Source organism: Mya arenaria, chromosome 12 (genome assembly GCF_026914265.1).
Source record: "Mya arenaria isolate MELC-2E11 chromosome 12, ASM2691426v1".
NCBI lineage: Eukaryota > Metazoa > Mollusca > Bivalvia > Myida > Myidae > Mya > Mya arenaria.
Genome location: NC_069133.1, coordinates 6,318,116 through 6,342,598, shown reverse-complemented (window position 1 = coordinate 6,342,598; position 24,483 = coordinate 6,318,116). Strand labels below are relative to the sequence as shown.

Sequence of the window (24,483 nt, the reverse complement as noted above, 5' to 3'; positions counted from 1 at the left end):
TAGCATACAAACCATTTTGTCTTCTCAAAGTGGTATGAAAAATCAAAGTATTCTGAAATTTAAAAAAACGGCTACCTCTAACATTGGCTAATCTCATGCGGCCAAGCTGAGTGAATATCGCTCAGACAGGCAATAAACATGAAGTGATCCAAATGAAAGCAATCAACAATTTAGAAACACAAAAGTAAGGTCAATAGTTGTCTCCCTTCTACCGTCATAAATATTACCTGCGCTACAATACTATAACGAAGAGCTCTAATAGACATACAATTAATGACATAATGTTCAAAGCCACAGTCACTAAATAAGAGAAACACAAAATAAACAATGTCCGACTAAATAAGCATAAAATAATATGTTGGGTGAATTTTGTATAATTTGCGTTCATTAATTCAGACATTATGAAAGGAAGAAAAATGTGTTAAACGTTGAGAAATAATAAGTATGGGCCTTTTAAGTATGTTAAAGTCATCATTTAACTATGAATGTATTTCAATAATGTTTTCCCAATATTAACACAGTATATTATATAACATCATAACGCATTCACAAATGGAATAAAAGTCTGGTTTATCATCGGATCTTTAAATCAATAAATTGAAACATGATCACTAGCATGTTCACAATCTAAAGTGTCATATATTTAGCCTTCCCAATGTGGCATTGAATGAATCACGATTACAACCATACTTAAGTGTAGGGTAAACCGAAACTTCAATTTCTGAAAATGACAAAACGATTAAAGTATACGTTAATGACATTTTCAGAAAATACAAATATAACTGCTCATTCTTTACATGTGGATATATTATGGAAAGTTTATATAAATCATGAATGAGTATAGTTTGGTAAGGTATACACTCATTTATTTCATGTTTCAACAAGTTAAATGATTTTACTTTTAACTTTGTTTCCTTGGCTATATAATTTGTTTAGTTCTTTTCATTTTGATAGAAATATGTATTAGAAACTGCACACAGAATCCGAGTTATTAAAACGTGGGTAGTATGTTACGTTTTGTACAATGTTTGGGACAAGTTTCAATATCTGTCGTGCGGTTTAAAGCTGCACTCTCACAGATATACCATTTTTACAACTTTTTTTTATTTTTTTTTTTGTCTTGGAAAGAGCAAATATTTCCGTAAATATCTGCAAACCAATGATATATGAATGCTGACAAAAAATCAAATCGTAGATTTCCGTTCGAAAATTAATGTTTAATGGTTTTACCGTTACTAACGGTTTAAGAAAAATGCATAAAACATCAATTTTTGAACTTAAATATAAAAATCTGCGATCTAATTTTTTGTCAGCAGTCTTATATCACTGGTTTCCAGGACAAAAAAAATAAAATAAGTTGTCAAAACGGTCAAACTGTGAGAGTGCAACTTTAATGGAAAAACCTTGTAATTTAGACGTACGCTATTTACTGAACGGTTTAGCTCCGCCTATTTGCTACCGTTCCGATATGGCAGTTAGTGTATAGACGATAACAAAAACACTCTCAAACATGGTACAATATTATACAATAACATGTTAAATGACATTACCCATAAGAGGTATCCTTTTCAGAAATGTCTGCAAACATATACCCTGATGCGTCCCTTCTAGAGGGGAGGTTGCAATTTTGGAGGAGGGAAATTGTACGATGTCTGGACAAGCCAACATTTCTATCACAGCTGGCTGCTAAGGATGTTTTCAACGAAGGTGAATGTATATTTATGTAGTAGGAATTGGAGTATTCGGTATGATAGCTTAAGTAACTGAGGAATGACGAGAATCACCTTTATATCATAAAAAGTCGCCTTTCGACGAAAGTGGGTTTAAAGGGTGAAATTAAGAAATGTCTTTTTAGTTTCATCCTCATGTATTATTTGTTTACGATGTTTTTACTTTACGAAGGAAAAGTTCGATGGAATTTAGTAAAAAAAAATAACATCCCATTACAGAAGTGTTGCAAGATATGAATACTAATTTTCACACAGCATTTTTTGCCAAAAAATATGGCACTGTTCACCAAATATAGAAGTGTGCCCCGATATATAGAACAATCCACACAAAATTGTATCGTGCCCCAATACATGAAACAATCCACACAACATTGTATCGTGCCCCAATACTTGAAACTATCCTCACAACATTGTATTGTGCCCTTACACATGAAACCATCCTCACAACATTGTATCGTGCCCTAACACATGAAACGATCCTCACAACATTGTATCGTGCCCCAATACATAAAACGATCCTCACAACATTGTATCGTGCCCAAATATACGAAACTATCGACACAGCAATGTATCGTGTCCCAATACATAAAACGATCCTCACAACATTGTATCGTGCCCTTACACTTGAAATCATCCTCGCAATATTGTATCGTGCCCTCACACATGAAACCATCCTCGCAACATTGTATCGTGCACCAATACATGATACGATCCTCACAACATTGTATCGTGCACCAATACATGAAACAATTCTCACAACATTTTATCGTTCACCAATACATGAAATGATCCACACAACATTGTATCTTTCACCAATATATGAAACTATCCTTACATCAATGTATCGTGCATCAATACATGAAACAATCCTCACAACAATGTATCGTGCACCAATATATGAAACAATCCTCACAACATTGTATCGTGCACCAATAGATGAAACGATCCTCACAACATTGTATCGCGCCCTAATACATGAAACAATCCTCACAACAATTTATCGTGCACCAATACATGAAACAATCATAACAACATTATTACGTGCACCAATACATTAAACAATCCTTACAACAATGTATCGTGCACCAATACATGAAACGATCCTTACAACAATGTATCGTGCACCAATACATGAAACAATACTCACAACATTGTATCGTGCCCCAATACATGAAACAATCCTTACAACAATGTATCGTGCACCAATACATGAAACAATCCTTACAACAATGTATCGTGCACCAATATATGAAACGATCCTTACAACAATGTATCGCGCCCTAATACATGAAACGATCCTTACAACAATGTATCGTGCACCAATACATGAAACAATACTCACAACAATGTATCGTGCACCAATATATGAAACAATCCTTACAACAATGTATCGTGCACCAATATATTAAACGATCCAAAAAAAAAACTATCGTGGACCAATATATGAAACCATCCTTACAACATTGTATCGTACACCAACATATGAAACGATCCACACAAAACTGTCTCGTGCACCAATACATGAAACAATCCTCACAACATTGTATCGTGCACCAATACATGAAACAATCCACACAACATTGTATCGTGCACCAATACATGAAACAATCCACACAACAATGTATCGTGCACCAATACATGAAACGATCCTCACAACATTGTATCGTGCACCAATACATGAAACAATCCACACAACATTGTATCGTGCACCAATACATGAAACAATCCACACAAAACTGTCTCGTGCACCAATACATGAAACGATCCTCACAACATTGTATCGTACACCAATATATGAAACGATCCTCACAATTTTGTATCGTGCTTAAATATACGAAACGATCGACACAACAATGTATCGTGCCCCAATACATAAAACAATCCACACAAAACTGTATCGTGCACCAATACATGAAACGATTCTCACAACAATTCACCGTGCACTAGAACATGAAACCATCCTCGCAACATCGTATCGTAAACAAATACAATAAACGATCCTTACAACATTTTATCGTGCCCTCACACATGAAACGATCCTCACAACATTGTAATGTGCCGAAATACATGAAACCATCCTCAAAACATAGTATCGTGCCCAAATATACGAAACGATCGACACAACAATGTATCGTTCCCAAATACATGAAACGATCCTCGCAACAATGTATCGTGCCCTAACACATGAAATCATCCTCGCAACATTGTATCGTGCTCTAACACATGAAACCATCCGCGCAACATTGTATCGTGCACCAATATATGAAACGATCCTCACAACATTGTTTCGAGCACCACTATATGAAACGATCCACACAAAACTGTATCGTGCACCAATACATGAAACGATCCTCACAACATTGTATCGTGCACCAATACATAAAACGATCTACACAAAACTTTATCATGCACCAATATATGACACTCTTTACAACACTGTATCGTGCACCAATATATGAAACCATCCTCGCAACTTTTTATCGTGCACCAATATAGAAACGATCCTCACAACATTGTATCGTGCCCGAACACATGACACGATCCTCACAAAATTGTATCGTGCAATAACACATGAAACGATCCTCACAACATTGTATCGTGCCCGAACACATGACACGATCCTCACAACATAATATCGTGCACCAACACATGAATTAATCATCACAACATTGTATCGTGCACTGATACATAAAACGATCATCACAATATTGTATCGTGCACCAATATATGAAACGATTCACACAAAACTGTATCGTGCACCAAATACATGAAACGACCCTTACAACATTGTATCGTGCAACAATACATGAAACGAGCCACACAAACTTTATCATGCACCAATATGTGAAACTACCCTCACAACATTGTATCGTGCACCTATATATGAAACCATCCTCGCAACATTGTATCGTGCACCAATACAGAAACAATCCTCACAAAATTGTATCGTGCCCTAACACATGAAACAATCCTCACAAAATTGTAATGTGCCCTAACACATGAAACGATCCTCACAAAACTGTAATGTGCACCAAATACATGAAACGATCCACACAAAACTGTATCTTGCACCAATACATGAAACTATCCTCACAACATTGTATAGTGCACAAATATATGAAACCATCCTCGCAACATTGTATCGTGCACCAATAACGATCCTCACAACATTGTATCGTGCCCTTACACATGAAACGATCCTTACAACATTGTATCGTGCCCCAACACATGAAACAATCCTCACAACATTGTATCGTGCACCAATACATGAAACAATCCACACAACATTGTATCGTGCACCAATACATGAAACAATCCACACAACATTGTATCGTGCACCAATACATGAAACAATCCTCACAACATTGTATCGTGCTCCAACACATGAAACAATCCTCACAACATTGTATCGTGCCCGAACACATGAAACGATCCTTACAACAATGTATCGTGCACCAATACATGAAACAATCCTCACAACATTGTATCGTGCACCAATACATGAAACAATCCTTACAACATTGTATCGTGCACCAATACATGAAACAATCCACACAACATTGTATCGTGCACCAATACATGAAACAATCCACACAACATTGTATCGTGCACCAATACATGAAACAATCCACACAACATTGTATCGTGTCCCAACGCATGAAACAATCAACAAAACATTGCATCATTCCCCAACACATGCAACTATTTAAACAAGACTGTATCGTACCCCAATACATGAAACGAGCATCACACCATTGTATCGTGCTCAGATACATGAACAAATCCACAAAACATTGTATGGTACCCCAATTTATGAAACAATCCACACAACATTGTATCGTGCTCGAACACATGAAACGATCCACACAACACTGTATCGTGCCCAAAAACGATCCAAATAACAATGTATCGAGCCCCAATACACCAAACAATCCACGCAACATTGTATCGTGCACCAATACATGAAACAATCCACACAACATTGTATCGTGCCCGTTTACATGAAAAGGTCCTCAAAACAGTGCATTGTGCCCCAATACATAAAACAATATGCTCGATTTTAATAAATTGTATCGTTCCCCAATATACGAAACCATCCACACAGCAATGTGTCGTGCCCTAATACATGAAACGGTCCTCACAACATTGCATCGTGCCCCAATACATGAAACGATTTTCACAACATTGTATCGTGCCCCAATACATCAAACGATCCTCACAACATTGCATCGTGCCCTAATACATGAAACGATCTATACAACATTGTATCGTGCCCCAATGCATAAAACGATCCATACAACATTGTATCGTGCCCCAATGCATAAAACGATCTACAAAACATTGTATCGTGCCCCAATGCATAAAACGGTCCTCACAACATTGTATCGTGCCCCAATACATGAAACGGTCCTCACAACATTGCATCGTGCCCCAATACATCAAACGATCTACACAACATTGCATCGTGCCCTAATACATGAAACGATCTATACAACATTGTATCGTGCCCCAATGCATGAAAAGATCTATACACCATTGTATATTGCCCCAATACAGGAAAAGATCTACACAACATTGTATCGTGCCCAAATACATGAAACTATCAGATTTATTCTTATATCATTGTATAGGGCCTAAAACAATGCCACATTATATGAAACTATCCTCACACTGTTGCATTATACCATAATGCATTAAACTATCCACATAGCATTGTATCGTTCCCTAATATATTAAACTATCAACACAACATTGTATCGTACCATAATACATTAAACTATATACACAACATCCCATTATACCCTACTACATTAAACTATTCACACATCATTGCATCTTATCCTAACACATTTAACAATCCACACAACATTGTATAATACCCTAACACATAAACTGTCCACATGAGATTGTAGTATGCCCAAATATATGAACTATTGACACACAATTGAAGTGGCCCCTAGATGGCAGTAGACAAAGACAGATCAGTTCGCATATTTCTAACCAGGATGTAAATTAAAATATTTCAACATTTATTTTATGTGTAATACATTTTCAAAACTGAAACTGATGTTTTAAAGCAGTTTGATGCAAAAACATCTTATTAAAATGTTGTCGAACGATTTTTCCGTCTTGATGCTAAATGCTTTGAACGAAATTCTATTATCATCTGCGTGTTTTACCCGTTTAGACGAGTAAGAAACGTTAAGTAAGGAACACATTTATCAAATTTGGAATGTTTCGCTTTCACCTACATTCTTGTATTGCTGATGCTTAATACATTTCACTTGCAGATGAGAAGTCAAGGTTACATGAGAAATATCATAATAGTACAACAGCAGAAGCCGCAGAGGCCGTTCTGGACTCCTTTCTTGAAAGTTCTGCTCCAAATAAGTGGATATCCTTCTTAAATTCACTTGAACAAGAAGGTCTGTTCATTTGTGTTAAGCATTCTTTATTTACCTATTATCGTCATAATCTCACTTACAAATGTGCTTTGTATAAAAATTAGTATATTTTCTAGGAATACCATTGCTTAATATGCACACTTTCATACAAATATATTATCATTATACCACCTGTCATAATATTACATATGCAGATCTTACTTGTCTTATCGGTTTTGATTAATCGAAACAATAACATCATCCGTTTCTTTCTTGTTTATCCCATTTACAGAGCTGATTTACGTCAAGTCATTGCTGGAAGAAGATGATGTCGATTCGGAAGAGAACAGATTAAGAGGTCGAAAACTGATACGACTCTTTGGTCCGGAGCTAGAGAAAACTATTAATCCAATAGACATAATAAGCAGCCTTGTTTCGAAGAAGGCTATAACAGAATTGGACCGCGATGAAGTGCTTAATCTATGCCAATCTAAAAGCAGGTTGTATGGTATAATGTGCCTTCTACGCAGAATGCAGTCTCAAATACGACCAAGGGAATGGTATTACGCGTTCCTTTGCGCGCTTCGGGATAACGACTACACCTCGGAGTGTGAACTTTTAGAGCCGGATTTCTTGGAATGCCCTCATATGTTTGATCCTGAAAATATATGTAAGAACTTGGTCATTTAATTTAAAGTAATTGTAACAAGCATAATCGTACATGGCATTTTTTGAGTCCTTGCAAATTTAGGATTTATATATATGTTGCCCTATATATCACCCAGTGCGCTTTGCTGTACGATTATAAAACCAATGGTTAGATTCGTATACAGAGATATGTAAAACGTAACAAATAGAATTAAAAGGATCAATGTTTTAATAAATACGTACATGTATATATAATTTGTTTAATTAGAAAATAACAGACATTGAAGTACACATGCCTTTTATTACATGCATATAAGGTATAATCTTGTGCTTTAAAGGTGGAACACTAACCGATGGGGTTAAAGAACAGCACACTTTTAAGCGTATGTATCAATGTAGAGCTTATGAATTTACTTATACCTTATATTTATTGGTTATCGGAAGGTTCCCTCTTTTGATATCAGCAGTGTTGTATTTTTTATTAAGAATGTGGCACGTCCGAAGCGAAATCACAATGCAATCAATCTTTGGAAGTAAAAGACGAGGCAAAAGTATTATCATATAGTAGTACGGGCTGCGGGGCAACGCTCAGTGAAAAGGGTTAAGTGATTTTTTTTCTAGCATTTTTACGAAACATCACAGTCAATCCAACATTTGACTAAACAAACAAAAACAGTGCGTACCTTGATTATTTTACACATGCATACATTTTGCACTTGTTGCTCGAAACAAACACAAAATATGTATTTTAAAACAGTATCATGTATTTAATAATTAACTAAATGTGTCTTTATTGATATTTTGTTATTTTCTTGCTATGTTGAAATCAATCAATGCCAAATATGACTTGTTTCAATATTTTCATTATTCCTTTAACTATATTCATCCTATTGGATCTATGGATTTGAACAACCTCATTAGACATCACACTCATGACATGAGAATTGTATGTAATTACTACAAACGTTTGATATGTTAAGCAAATGCATGTACAATTGTCTTAAATTTTCAGATTCCAATTCAGTACATGAGGTTGATGCTGTACATGAGGTTGTTGCTGCCCATGAGGCTGATGCTGTACATGAGGTTGATGCTGTACAGTCGGACGAAGATGAATTTGATTCTGATTCAGAATATCAAGACGATTTTCAAAGTAAGTGCGAAAGTTGATGTTTCTCTTTAAAACATCGATTTCTTAAAATTGTGCTAACATAGTGAATCAATTAAAGAATATAACAAAATAATTGATGAATGACATTTATTTGTGCTTCAAACGTATGTAAAACACCCCTCCCGCCACCCCCAATAACTCTCCTTATTACATATATTGATAATTGATTGAAAGTTAAATGAAACGAATACTGCTTTGTTTTATAGTATTAAGGTTAAAATATGTTTAGAATGTATGTATAAATGATAAAGGATTAGTGTGTTTGGTCAAGTAATATAAATATCCGCCTCACATCCAAGAGGTTGAGGGTTCGATCCCCACAAGGATCTCTCAAACCTGACACCAGTACTGGTTTCTATACCAAGGAAACCGGGTCGAGAGTGATTTTCAAAGAATTTCGCTTTCATCAAAAGTGACGTAAAAGTATAAACTAAAGGATCTTAAATGTTACAGATCCAGACCTTGGTCTGAGGGATTACCAGTATGAACTAGCTGAGAGAGCGATTCAGGGAGAAAACACCATCATATGTGCTGAGACGGGGACTGGGAAAACTTGGGTTGCAATGCATATCGTGTCAGAGCACCTCAGTAAAGCGACGAAAGGTAGTATTTAAGTTTTCGTGAAATATTTAGAAAACTCAGAAACAGCTGTTTAATGAAATCCATTTGGGATATATGTTCATGAATGAATATGTATGAACATACATGCACTTTATAAAGTTGTTTATTCTCTGCGTAATTATTTTCCTGGCAATACACATTTGAAATACTAATTAATAAGATAGATAATATATAGATTAATGCTCGCTTTATTTCAGGAACCAGGAAAGTTGTAGTTATGGCTCGGACTGGAATTTTAATTCGCCAGCAGTTTGATAGATTCAAGAAATGTTTTCCAAAATATAACGTCAGTATTTCGTCACTCATGTTTTTATTGAACTTAAAAAAAAGAGTTTTAGTACGTTTGACTGATTAAAAGTATGATCATTTCAAAATATTCTTCAGATATTGCTCTTCCTACGTCACAGTACACGTTCGCAAAATGTAAACAATGATCAACTTAATAGGATTTAATTTCAGACCAAGTTTATATCTGGAGGAGAAGACGAATCAGCGATGCTTCATGTGTTCGTGGAAGATGTGGATATTCTTTGTTTCACTCCCCAGATACTAGTTAACAATTTACAGAACGGGAACATACCAAGTCTTGCTGTATTTTCCTTGTTGATATTTGACGAATGTCACCATACAAAGGGTTCGGGAGCGTATGGAGAGCTTGCAAGATGGTACCTTACAGAGAAATTTGACAGAGTTGCTGGACTTCCACAGGTAATATTCGATGTTTATACAGTATATTAAATTTAATGCCTAACAGCGGTTTCAAAACGAAACAGCATTTATAATTGACGGTAAATGGTCACGAATAGGATAAGTAATATTTTGGCATTTGGAACATATTTACGAAAAACAATGATTGTTTGTCATTGGGAACTAGTATTACAGTCTTCGACTGATCTCAACATTTACAAACACAGTTTGCTATACTAAGGACATTTAATGCAGTGTACGAATTACAATTCAGCTTCTCTGTTATCAGATTGTTGGTCTCACTGCGTCCATTGGAGTAGGAAATTCAAAGAATGAGGAAGATGCGGTAGAGTATATAACCAAAGTTTGTGCAGCACTCGACGTCAAACGGCTCTCAACAGTTGAAAGATGCAGAACGAGTTTTGAAAAGCACGTGAATACACCGAAAGAATGTTCGGTGTGAAGATATTTTGTACATAATTATTATAAAAAAAAAATTGCACGAGCAATAGCCGTAGCCTTAAAGCTGTAATAATTGAAAGTTGGGACTGTAAGCATTCTATTGTATGCTATTCGGTGGTTTATCAAAAATTAGTGGTTGATTATATCCAGATAATCCTATCGATCGAAAAAGTAAATCTAACGAAATATGATTATTGTTTTACTCAATTTTAACCGAAATCAAAAAATTGCACACGGTGCTTGACAGAAAGCTCTATTTCCGGTTTGACACCATAACGTTTCCAATAAAATATATATTATATATTGATTTTCATAAATTATATGCATAAAATAAAACAAAACAAAAGCGTTCACGTGTAAAATTTAAACATTTCACCAAATGAGCACAAACAAATATCTGTCGCTATTTTCTTACTGAAACAGACAATTATCCGTTATTTCGTTTTTGCTTTCGTTGAAATATGGAATTTATTCAGTGAAATGAAAACAGTGAAATATTGACTTTTCCACTGCAAACTAGGAAATGAAAATAATAATTTTAAAATTACATTTAAAATCAATTGTAGTTACTTCCCTTTGATCAAAATGAAAAAAACCTCACTTTTTTACCAGTAATCTGTCAAAAAAAAATAATTTGATAAAGATTGCAAATGTTTCAATTAAGATATTTGGGAAAGAAAAACATAACTTATCATTTATTAGGGAATGCTTATACTATTTTTCAAATGTTTTTAAATGCTGGAACATTTACTTGCATACAAAAACATAACACATGAAAACAAATGCTCGTAAATACGACGCGGAAAATTTAATAAACTGAAACAAATCCTTCATCAAATGCACATCAACTAAATGTTAACTGTCAACAACGGAGCGTGGTTTTCACTCTTCATCTGCCAAACGATCCCCAGGCGAATCAGACTGATCTCTGACATTGAGTGTGATTGAATCCATATCTCATGAAACACACTCTTAAAAACTGATCTTGAAAAACACACCAATTTGTTTAAATAATAGTAGAAATGGTGTTTTTCTATGACACCCGTGAAATAAATACGATATGACTCTGAAATCAATTGTATCCATTTTATAACATGTCAATACGTCATATAAGTTAATTACTAAAAACGATGTTATGAATTTGTACAAGTATTTCGCATGATATTAAGAGCACTAATACTCATCTCATTTCAGACACAATCAAAATGACAGTTCGTCCCAACGATCCATGCAAAAATTTGCTGATTGAAAATATGATAAAAACAGAAGAAATACTGATCGGTAAGATTTAATTTGAGTTCTTTATGAAACCTTTTCATTGGATAAGAGAAATGGTGATAAACTCTTCTTGTTTAATTTGATGTTGGACCTAGTCGTTTACTATTGTATTCTAGTTCTTCTGACGGGAAAGATGAGGCGTTGAGTATATGGAAACTATATTTATCTCAACGTGATTGTGATATGTTTTTATTAATAAGATATGAATTATCCATATAACAGCCAGAAGCATTTATAAGAAAAGTGTGCGGTCTTTTAATAATGAAAACCAAAACAAATACGTTGTTACATGCGCGATTTAATAAAGCAAAGTTGTATTGGCGATTAATAAAAGAAACCACTGGTGTCAACTCACATCAGAATATTTCTTTGAATTCTTTTACGGATTATTTTAAAGCGATTAACAAACCAGATGATAAATTCTTTAAGGCGGATGAAGATATATATTTTAATGAAGATATTTAGATAGCGAAATGAAAATTATGTTTAATGAATTAGATGTACCTTTCACTGTCGAAGATGTCAGCAGAAATATTAAAGAATCTTAGTCGTATTGCAGGCCCAGATAAAGTCATGAATGAGTTCTTTTATTATGGAAAGGACACATTTTCAGCGGTTTAATCCTGATTTGTCAACAAACTTTTAAAAATAGGCCATTTTCCTGAATTATGGAGTGATGGGTATTTAGTGCACATTCATAAAAAGGGAAGTCTATCGGATGTTAATAATTGTAGAGGAATTACATTGTTAAGTGTGTTAGAAAAATTGTTTACAAGATGTATAAATGAGCGGTTGGCAATAAGGGTCGAAGCTAATTATATATATGTACAAGACAAGACACAAGAATCTTTATTTAAAGTCGGGTATGTGTTAGCAAGCAACATTTGCTCAATGAGCTATTTTCCGACATGAATAACAGACATACATAACGTATCAAATAAAAATAACAATGAGCTTGTGACCTGGAAATAAAAGTTTATATGTTAGAATGAACACATATTGTAGCAAGTATTTACAAAAGCCGTTTGTTATCATATTCATGCATACAAATACAAATTGGATTAGAGCATCAAAAACAGTGATAACATCAAGAAGTTTTTCCCGGCTGTACGGCCATTCCACACGCGCACGATTCTAGTAGTTGATATACCACTGTAAAATGGTTAGTTGTTTCAAAAGTATAACTTAAAGGGTAATCATACACATTGAAATAGCAAAACTGTAAGTAGCAAAATTACAAGGGAATAACACCTTTGTACATCGATGTGTAGTTCGTAAAATCTTATAATTAATCTAGCTTGATAGGAAAAATCTTTTGAAAGTATTGCTTAGAGGAGGTATGATATTTATTATGTTAGTTTGATATTACACCTTTCACTGTAAAATAATTTTAATTAAAAAAAGTAAAGTCGTATCACCTAAACAAAATACTTGCCGAAAGAAAAAGACAAGTTTTGAAACAATTATAAATAGATAGAAGCCCATGTTATTTAATTTGATAAGTTGTTATTTTAATAAAAAATGTACACTCAGATCTTTTCTGGTATTTGAATGCCATATCTTGTCCAGTGTGTGTACGCCATCCCACTGAAAACAAAACTCCTTTTCTGTTAAGACAAAGGATAAAAGATATTCAGTGAAACATTTCTTTTTTAAAGCAAAAAGGTATTATTTGCACATTAAACATTTACAAGAGGGACCTGTCCAGGTGCGGATCATCCTTCTAATTTCCAGGTAGTTTTGGGAGCACCTGATTTCCTTTGGGAGGCTGTTTCATACCTTACTGGCCTCAGAGCGGAAAGAGTTTTTCCCATTTTTAGTTGTTCTTACTGATGGAACGTCTACACAGTTTTCGTATCTCAGATTAAAATTACATGTCTTAAAAGTTACAAGGTTTTGAAAATATTCTGGTAAGATACCATACAGACATTTGTAAGTTTCAAAAGCAATGTATCTTACCCTGCTCAAATGTAATGTTGGCAATTGAACTCTATGAAGAAGAATTTCGTAAGTTGAGGTATAATCAATAAAAACGATTTTTAAAGCTCTGTATTGAATCTTTTTATAATTTTTCTGTGTTGGTCTTGCTACAAAAATGCCAAACGACAGGACAGTAGTTGAAATTGGATCTGAACATTTAAAGATAATAAGCTTAGTATTGGTTGTCAAATATTTGCTTTATATTGCTAAGCTGCTTTTTTGCACATTTTAGAAATCTGGGCATCAAAATTTAATAAACTATCTACCTCAACACATAAAAGTTTCACTTGCTCTTCACAAACAATGGTGTGATTAAGTATATTGAATTGTTTTATTTCTTTAACAGACCTTAAGCCAACTGATATTGCCTGATCTTTGTCAGGGTTAGCCTGCATTTGATTGGAAGTAAACCAATTTATCAAAATGTTACTTTCTTCTTCAAGAGTGGTCTTAACAACATCAGGAATTTTATCACACACAGAAAGAGTATTGTCATCTGTATAATTATACAAAGCAGCATTATTGATAAAGTAGAAGGTGTCATTTCGGAAAATGTTGAAATTAAAGGCCCTACTATTGATCCTTGTAGTACGACTTTCATGATGAAGTCCTACTCACTGGTAATTTAATCAAGTTTGACACGTTGCTTTCTGTTTGTAAGATAGCTGTGCATAAGTTACATGCTTGGGCTGAGATACCTTATGCATTAAGCTTATTTAAGATGAGATTATGGGGCAGGCAGTCGAATGCTTTTAAGAGGTCCATTAGAACTGCGCCTACATATTTGTTTTCATCAAGGGCCTTTTTCCAGTCTTCCACCAGCCTTAACAGGGTAGTTTGACATCCAAATGTTGTTCTGAATGCTGCAAGGAAAGTATGAAAAATGTTTTCAAAATGACTAATCAGTTGCTCACTTATGGCCCGTTCATATAATTTGGACATTGATGGTAAAATACTGACTGGTCTATAGTTCTTTTTAATAAAGGGGTCATCTTTCTTGAAAATAGGGGTAACTTGTGCTAGCTTAAGACTATTTGGAAATGATCCTTGGCTAGGGATTGCATTGGCCATGTTTCGGATGGGAACCTGTAAAGTATCTTTGCCAGCAATAATGATTTTGGGAATAATCAGATCTATACCAGTTGCATTCTGGGGTTTAACATGTCATATTAATATAAATATAATATATTAATATAAAATGAGTTCATTTTATTGGCCACCAGCTTTTGATCAGAAACCAAATTCCCTATGTTATCTTTGAGTTTTATTGGGTTATCTGATTTATTTGTAGGTTTCTGTGAGAGAAAAGGTTTAATTGTCGGCCAGAAGTCCTTAGATTTGGGTCCTCCACTACATCGTTCTTAGAAATAAACAGCTATAGATTCTCTTTTCACCTTGGTTTTGAGATTATGTAGAAGCTCAAGCCGGTTTTCGTTCCAAAATGTGAACTACTGACAATATATTTGTTTTACATAGTTTGATAAATCATGTTTTAAATATGAATGAACAGCTGTTTTGTTTATTTGGTGATTATTCTAAAGCCTTTGACTATCTGTTTAGGCCAAATATATTTAAATTATATAAACTAGGCCTAAGAGGAAAATTGTTCAGTGAACAAAAGGGCAGATATATCAGTGGTAAGACACAAGTTAAACTTTATGCGGAAACTGGTGAAATTTTTGAAAGTTTTCTCGGTGTCTGGCAAGGGGAATGTTTAAACCCTTTTATATTTTCTATGTGTCTTAATGACCTAGAAGATGAGATTGTTCTGAATGAAGCCAAAGGTGTTGAACTTAATACTGTTTACTTCTTTTTATTGACGTATGAAGATGACATTGTAAATTTTTGCAAAGACCAGTATAGAAATGCAAATTTATCTAAACATTTGAGAAACTTACTGTATAAGATGGAAGCTTTCTGTAAATAAAGAAAAGACTAAAACTGTTGTTTTCAGAAAAGGCGGTAGATTAGCGCAATCTATTCATTTTCATTATGATGATTCAGAAATTGAAATTGTACAAAAATATTGTTACTTGGGATTTGTATGTAGTTAAATACGTCTGGAGGCTCCTTTATTGAATGTCTCAAAAACCATTGTCAGGACAGGCAAAGAAGGCAAGTTTTAAAATGAAGAAATATCTTCAAAGCTTTGTTAACACATCCACTGAACATGTTTCAGATTTATTTGATATATTAATTAAGCCTATTACATTTGATGGAAGTGATGTTTTGGGTTTTCCCGTGCAAACAGTGAAGAAAGAATACGTATTATGTTTTGTAATAATTTACTTGGTGTTAAAACTTTTACACAAAACCATTTTAATTATGGAGAACTAGGCAGGATTGATTTTTATTCGATGAAATTAACAGCTATTTTAAAATATTTGTTTAAAATATTACACTGTAGTAAACGTAAATACATAAGTATTATACATTAAGCAATTAAAATTAAGAAAATAACCCTGGAATAACAACTGGGCGGTTATTGTGAACAAAACATGCTATTCAATTCGGTTTTCAAGACGTTTAGATATCACAAGTTTTTGGTAACAAAACTATATTCCTTAGCATATTTAAGCATCGAGTTAAGGATACTTTTATTCAAAGTTGGTACAGAAGATTAGAAACTCAACTAAAACAACTTTTTATAAAGTATTTGCAAATTTTGAATTGCAATCATATCTTAACCAAGTCAATATTCAGCAGTACAGAATAGCACTTACAAAGTAACGTTTGTCTTCACACCGGCTCGGTATCGAGACTGGTCGATTGAGAAACGCACCAAGAGAAGAACGGTAATGCGCTACATGTAATAAGTTAGAAGACGAATACCATTTGTTACTTGAATGCATATTGTATAATGATATACGGGGAAAGTATATCAAGAGATACTTTAGAGAAATACCAAGTATGTTTAAAACTATTCAGTTCTTAAAATCTAATAATGCAAATGTTGAGAAGAAATTAGCTGAATTGATATTTAATGCTTTTGAAATAAGAAAGACACACACCCAAATCCATGCCAATTAAGGGACCCCAAATTGCTTTCATGCAGGTCGACGAAAAAATATAACCAGTTTCATAGACATGTTCATTCACTATTAAGGTTATAAACATTATACATGTATTATTATCAGATACTGAAGTAAGATAAAGTTGCTGTCTTATGATATGTCTATCTGTTTAATCCTTTATTTGCGCGCCAAAGATTTTACTTACGAACATATATTTCATAACTTCTATCATGGTCTATTTGCTCTAAATCGAATATATATGTACAAGCGTAAGTTATACCTATAATAGACATACAACAGAGAATGTTTTTATAATTGATATACTCAGAAAATTATATTGAATTATACAGATTCAGTTGGTAACATTGCGATATAAATTAAACTATTTATAAATATGCTCCGCCATACATGTATATATCATTGTATAACATTAATTTGATCAAGGGTCATAGTGGCCCATTTCAAATATGTAGTGTGTTGTCTATTTCTTTTGAATACACTTTCTTCTTCTTAAACACGTTTATCCTTTTCGTAGGTATGTCTTGTTTATTGAATTGCATGTACATATCAGTCTAGAAGGTGGTGATGGTTACCTGTATTCAGCTCAGATAGATTATCGGTTTTGTGTTCGCTATAGTTTGTATTTAATTATGATGTTTGACACGAAGTCGACTTAAAGATGGACTACCTCCTTTTTAGTGACCTGAGTAGATGTTCTAACAGAAAACAACACAAATATCCGATAAAAACCAGTCTAGTGTCACATAACTTAATGTCAAAAATGAAATGTTTCTAATTTCTGGCTAAGCCCTAAATCTTCCTTTTCTTGGTTTAGATTGAAAATTGCATTTGTTCTTTCTTTGATTGCTTTATTACACGAACGGCATGTGTTTGTTAAAAAAAATATCGATTTTTGATAAGAATAAATAAGCATGGTTTACGTAAAAAGCAGCTACTTCTTATTGAGCGGATTGTGTAGATCGTTTGCGCTTACCTTTCATTAAAGTCCAAGTGCCACTAAAATTAAATAAAAAGTGAAATGAATTTAAAGTGCAGATAGGTGCTCGTTCAGGTTTTTGTAAAATGCACTGGAACCCTTCAGCTAATGTTGACATTTGTTTAAATGTCGTTTTTGAAAACCAAAATTTTCAAATTTAGCGTCAACAGCTTTGTTCTATGTCTTTGGCGTTTGCCCATTGCCACTAAACCGGGTTTATGTTTAAACTTTTTGCTACTGAGCATGTTTCTGTAGCTTTTTGCATATATATTTGTAGTTGCGTGACTGGTTGATTGATATTATCACGTGATGTTATCAATGTATAGTCAAGATGTCAAAATATCTAGTCCATGAATCAAAGTCCTCGTGGTCTAGTGGTTCAGCTGTTTGTTATCTGTCTTTTTCTTGACATTACCAGCGTGGGTTTACCACTCTCTAAAACTAAAATATTTTTTACATTTTAACTTTTTTTTTCTTCTGCAATTTTCGATATTACAGAGTAAACATATGATAAAATGAATGTTTTCAGATGCATAACCGGGAAAACTATTTAAACCTAAAACTTCTTAGTTAAAAAATTTAAATCATCAATATACAAAGCAACATAGAATTTTAGGTATTAAAAAAGTCACGTGATATGCAAATTTTGTAATGACGTTGTGCTCGCTAAATTTAGATGATACTTTCGGTTTTGTTGTATTTTATAATTACGATAAATGCAATTTTAATAACTATAAGGGTCAGAAAGGTTAAAAGAAGTCAATTGGATATACATACAAAATATAAGTTAACATCAATAAAACATAACGGGACTTCAAGAAGTACTGTGTTTCAACAATCTCTAATTGGTTGTTTGTCTGATAATGGCTTTTTTATCATTGACGTATTCTACTTGTTATTACTGGACTTCTTCCAGAAGTTAACATGCATTATTTTTTTTCAGACAACTGTGTGTGTGAACCAGGTATTATCGATATTCTTGATAAAAAGCCACGGGAAAGGGGATCTTTGGCATACTATGGCTGGACAATACAAATAGACAAAAAAGCAAAACAATGTGATGACGATCCCGACATTCTTCGAGTTATTACAACGTGTGCAACGTATTTAAATGTACGCAACTTTATAATTTAATACTTATGAGGAACGTTTTTTGAAGAATCATATGAGCGATTTCGTACCTAGGAGATATTTTGATAAGTTCACTAATTCTACTGGACATTTTTTTAGTGACAAATCTCAATGAAACATCCCCTGGTCTTGTATTTGTAATACATACAATAAATACGCATCTGCTGATATCAACAATTATGTATTTGAATTATCATGCCTGATATTCTTGTTAGCTTTGGCACTGTTGCTCTTGCCAATGGACAGTCTCGGATTTCTATTTACCTTCCGTTATGTCTTAATATAAAGTATCTATAGCGTAATGAATTTATTTAGGTTTAGTGTTCTGCTTTTGAGCACCCTCAATCTTACCAAGTTTTCTGTTTTTATGGCGTGGAAAGTGCTACTGGAGGATCTTCTGGATGTACTGATATCAATTAATATCTCTTTCATGGTGCTTTTATCTAGGTCTACGGTTCTGCACTTGAGGTGAATACGCTTTTGCAAACTCGAGATGTTTTAAAATACTTAGCAAATGAGACAAAAGAAGAAGTGGAAAGGAGATCAAAATTTACTGACAAAGAAAAGGAACTGTTAGGAAACTTTAAAGGTATGGCGTTTTATGTTGTATTTTTCATGTATCCTATATATGGTTATCCCCAGCTTTTATTGACTGATGTGACTTATACTATTTTTAGAGCTGCAGAAGGACCAAATAAATATAAGCAGAGACGTTGATGCAGCAAATCCAAACGTTGGGATAATTTGTGACCAGCTTACGAAAATATTCAAGGAAAAGGGTCCAGATTCGAGAGCTATGGTCTTTGTACAAGCAAGAGCGACATGCATAGCTCTTGCAGATATTTTGAACAACAGATTAGCCTATAAAGCTCGATGTCTGTATGGAAAATTGCACATTGGGTCAATGAAAGGTTAGAAGTATTAGTTTTGATGTATAAATTATCATAAAGAATACTACCAGAAATATGTGATATTAATATTTGGTAATCTGTAAATATCTGAATACTTGCAAGATATTTCAGTTTATTATTTACTATTTTTATACGTAATAATCGTAATTACTGTCTCGTTTATGAAATGCCATAAACTAATAAATCTTATATTTACATAATCTTTGTGCAAAAATGAATAATAGTTGAGCGATTATATAATACAAATGAAACTTCAGGGACAGGCCGAGTAGCTTGAACTCTAACCCAGATCCTGTTTTATTGCTCACTGATCAAGGAAAAATACGGCCGTCCTATTTTAAGGACACCATGTTTGGTGACAAATGATTGTACGTGAAGCGGACACTGTAATTACAGTTGTTGACAATACAATGGTTATACATCTCTAGTGACTGATGCGACATGGCTTGTCATCGGACTTGACCGAGATATCTGCCCATACACATTCTAACCCAATTTGGTGATGATTTGACAAATGCTCCTAAAGATATTGATCGGACAATATCGATTTAAGGCAATTTCTATAACTAGAGGGCGATAACTTTCGAATAACTAGAGCGATATGGCTGGTAACGACTACCTACTTTTGTTGTTGATAAGATAGGCATTTAAAGTTATTGACCGGACTAAACCGAATGTGATCGTTATAAGTAAAGGATGATAACCGTCGAGTGCCGCTACAAATATGGCTTGTCATCGAACTTGTTCAAGATCTCATGCGCATACACATTTAGACAAGGTTTTGTGATGGTTGTACACATGTTTCTAAAGTTACTGACCGAACAACAAACTGGACAGACCGCCCGCCCGCCAGTACGCCGCAGGTGAAAACTGTAATATGTCCCGTTTTATTAACCGGCATAAAAATAACTCAAAGACAAGAAATCAATCATCATGTCCCATGTGCCGTTGCTGTTTTTTTCCATTGATGTATAAGTTTTCAAAAGCCAATTTTCCAAAAAAAATAATTAAATCAGTTAAAATTAGATAAGAATTATTGCCTTAATAAATCCTATAATCATGTTTTTCTAGGTATGAGTCAAGAATTCCAGACAGAGGTCTTGCATAGATTCAAAGAGGGTCGTTTTAAAATCATTGTATGCACGTCTGTTGCGATTGAAGGGATAGACGTTCCAGATTGCAATATTGTTATCAATTATAACTACTCTGGTAACGAAATCACAAAGATACAAATGAGAGGTACCCGTATGTTCTAAACATGTTTTAAGTCTCTTATGCCGTACCTTTTAAAAAGTTTAACTTGTTTCCTGCTTCCGAATACTTCATTTTTAGTGTTAGTGGATAAGCGCCACTTGCAAACAGCTGAGAATTAAAACAAATATGTCGGTACATAATAACAATAAGACAAGTCTTTAATAATACAATGAGAAGTCCAGTAGCCGAAAATTAAAAACAACAACACAACAACCCTGTTTAGGAGCACACTGCAATGGCCAAAACGACAATGAACTAGAGACACAAACAATTTAACACCACATATACAAAACCAAACACCACAAACAGACCAAATAATGCCTTATTTCATAAACTAAACCAACAAAAATATGATCGTTTGTATGTTGATTTTTGCCTATTTAATTTCAGGAAGAAGCCGAAGACATGATGCTTCGACATTGACACTTGGAAATGAAAAGTTAGTTGAAAAAGACAAAGTGAATGTCTACAAAGCCAACTTGATAAACAGGGCAATGGACATCTTTAAGAAGATGGACATCCATGAATTGGAACACGAACTAGATTTTTACCAGAGAGAGGAAGTACGGAAGCAAATACACAAAACTAATTTGTTAGGGTCAATGAGAAACCGTCAGTCCACAGATGATATGGAAGTGCTGTGTGGTAAGTGCACGAAATACATTTGTCACACGTCTAGAATGCGAGCTTTACCTCACAATCAATACGTCGTAATTACGGAAAAGTTTTGTGACCAAATTGATAGGAAACCTCACCCAAAACCAACCCAGTATGCTGGATTTTTAAAAAAAGAGAAAATGTCTTGCAAAAGTTGCGGACAAGAGTGGGGTATGATTGCTGACAAACTAGGGTTTGAACTGTTTGTCTTGCGACTGGAAAGCGTTCTGTTCCGAGAGGAATACAGTGGGAAAACAAATACATTCCAAAAGTGGGATCTGGCTCCGAAAATTACTGAATGCAATTTTGATGAAATTACGAAGATGTTGGCATACCAAACTAGAATGAAATGAGTATGGAACTGAGTTATCTGTATCATGATCAGAATACGTAAACATTAATGTGAGTTTTCGTACACATGCACGACCCGTTTATACGGTGTATATTAGTTATATAGCTCATTTATATTTGACATCAATTGTTGACAATAGTTCAGCAACGTGATGTTTGAAACTGGAATATTTTTAAGATTACTCCTTAGAGAAAATGATTGTTATTAGAGGTACACTTTTCTGAAAATTCAAGTTTAACTATAAGTTAGTGACGTATATAATAACTATGCGAGTGCTGTCTATGGAAAGTCGCAATTTTCAAAACCTCTTTTTCCCATGGCTATATTCATTGTTTATTAACTTTTGTAAACTGACTCTTATTTTGTCTTTGCACTATTTTGTTTTGTCATTTCTTTAATACCCCATGAAAAGTGTTTATTGTGTGACGAACATTGTTCATAATTGTATTAATATTCTTTATTGTGTTTTGTGCAATCTTTGTATTATCTTATGGTTGAGAGTGCTTATTACGTTGGGTATATAGGATAAATGTTTGTTTCAGTATAAGAAAGCAATATATTTTACCGAGTAAGCATCAAAAGCTATATGTCATATTTACTCTTGTTATTCTATTATTGAAACATTTATTTCCTCTGTTTATTATATAGCTTAAAAGAAATGGAATTATATTTTATTATAATTCTAAGAAAAGCGCCCAAAATTGAATGCGAACGTAACTTCATTTTCAGAAATGATGTCGTCGAAAATGTGGCCAAACCCTGTGTGCGCTGACGTTTGATTTGATAAGAAACTAGAAAGTAAAAACTATCAAACTGTTATTTTACTGTTTGAACCCGTGATCAATCTCTATAAATCACCGAAATTATTTGTAATATTTATTCTTTCTTAAATAATATGTGCGTTTTAAATGCTGTTAAAGGTTATCTCTACTGTGTTAAATACTGTCGTATTATTGTGTTGAATTTTAGAATGCTTCTGTCTTACTTCTAAATTGAATGACAAGCAAAGGTTTTGATTAAAAAAAAACAACACACACATTTTATTTGAATACAATTCACATAACTACACGGCTAGCAGAACAGCTTTACAGCCAATTTGTCGATAGGTATAAAATTATATAGGGTTAATACACCTTTTTGAGTTCGTTGCCATCTGCAACGGCCCGCAAAATGGTCTTCAGCCCGAGTGCGTAGCACGAGGGTTGTAAACTATTTTAAGGGATTTTGTGAAAACAAATATTTGAATTTTCTTTGTTCATTGCATACGACGTAATGGAATCATGTCCATATAAGTCGTTTGTTCTGAATAAAGTTCGGAGGAGTTGAACATTTTAGACTTAATTTAGTGATTTTAACTCAAACAAATAGTCAAAACAACTACAGAAAGTTCTATCTAGTAAACACCCATCAGCTTGCCAGGAAAAACAACTCAGAAGAAAATATGTAAGTTAGTTAGATGCGGTTTATTTTATTTGTTGATATTTGTATACAGCTATATATGCTGAAATTTGTTTTTGTGCAGAAGTTGGCATCGTTGACCCACTTTCGGTCAGAAACCAGGTCGCTCAGCTGCCATTGATATGATTCGAGCCCTGAAAGCGCTTATGTAAAACAAAAAGCCGGTCATTAACGGCACGTGAATTGACTGAATAATGCACGTTTTCTACCGATAACGCCCGGGTTTTTACGTTTTAACGCACCCGGTAACGGACCGAAAACACACATTTAATGCATTCAAGATGGTTATTGGTACAACATTGTGTGATTATTTTATAACTACGGTTCGGAGATTATATTTTTATTTTTTGAGAATTATTTCTTATGACATGCACAGTCTTTGTTATGCTGTGAACTCGTACAATACCTTTGATGGGTTTTTTGTTATTTTATGAAAGTTTTATAGTATTTTATTAACACTCTTGATTGTTGAGTATGCAGTCTATTTATTTATCTAACGTTCATAATTAATTATCCAACGTGTTTCATTACCTTGTTGTGTACATTTTGATATATCCGTTTTGAAAATAATAAAAAATATAGTAATCTCTATTCCGTTGTGTTAGACGTTTATTATAATATTTATAATTTACTTATCATTTTCTTATATATCTCAATGTAGATGCATGCAGACTGTTTGAAAAAAAATGACATTTCTATCGTTCCACGTAGATGATAATATATTTCCTAAAATTCAGTAAAAGACTAA

At 33.8% G+C, this 24,483-nt stretch overlaps 1 protein-coding gene across 1 annotated transcript; it reads left to right on the top strand.

The window, feature by feature from the left end:
* Window positions 1–685: 685 nt before the first annotated feature.
* Window positions 686–24,326, top strand: LOC128211717 (antiviral innate immune response receptor RIG-I-like). The gene is made up of 17 exons (XM_052916741.1): window positions 686–848; window positions 1,573–1,707; window positions 7,022–7,156; window positions 7,407–7,784; window positions 8,101–8,145; window positions 8,249–8,362; window positions 8,775–8,915; window positions 9,387–9,536; window positions 9,752–9,840; window positions 10,014–10,262; window positions 10,531–10,693; window positions 11,898–11,984; window positions 18,916–19,085; window positions 19,551–19,692; window positions 19,781–20,014; window positions 21,086–21,253; window positions 21,659–24,326. The coding sequence occupies exons 2-17, from the start codon at window positions 1,575–1,577 to the stop codon at window positions 22,276–22,278; spliced, it is 3,018 nt and encodes a 1,005-aa protein (XP_052772701.1). The 5' UTR covers window positions 686–848; window positions 1,573–1,574; the 3' UTR covers window positions 22,279–24,326.
* Window positions 24,327–24,483: the final 157 nt, after the last annotated feature.

What these genes read in the sequence shown, in the direction of transcription:
- LOC128211717 (XM_052916741.1), top strand. Translation starts at nt 1,575, where the DNA reads ATGTCTGCAAACATATACCCTGATGCGTCCCTTCTAGAGGGGAGGTTG. An exon ending in AATGTTTTCCAAAATATAAC is followed by an intron (nt 9,841 to 10,013) that starts GTCAGTATTTCG and finishes ATTTAATTTCAG; the next exon opens with ACCAAGTTTATATCTGGAGG. An exon ending in GAGTTGCTGGACTTCCACAG is followed by an intron (nt 10,263 to 10,530) that starts GTAATATTCGAT and finishes CTCTGTTATCAG; the next exon opens with ATTGTTGGTCTCACTGCGTC.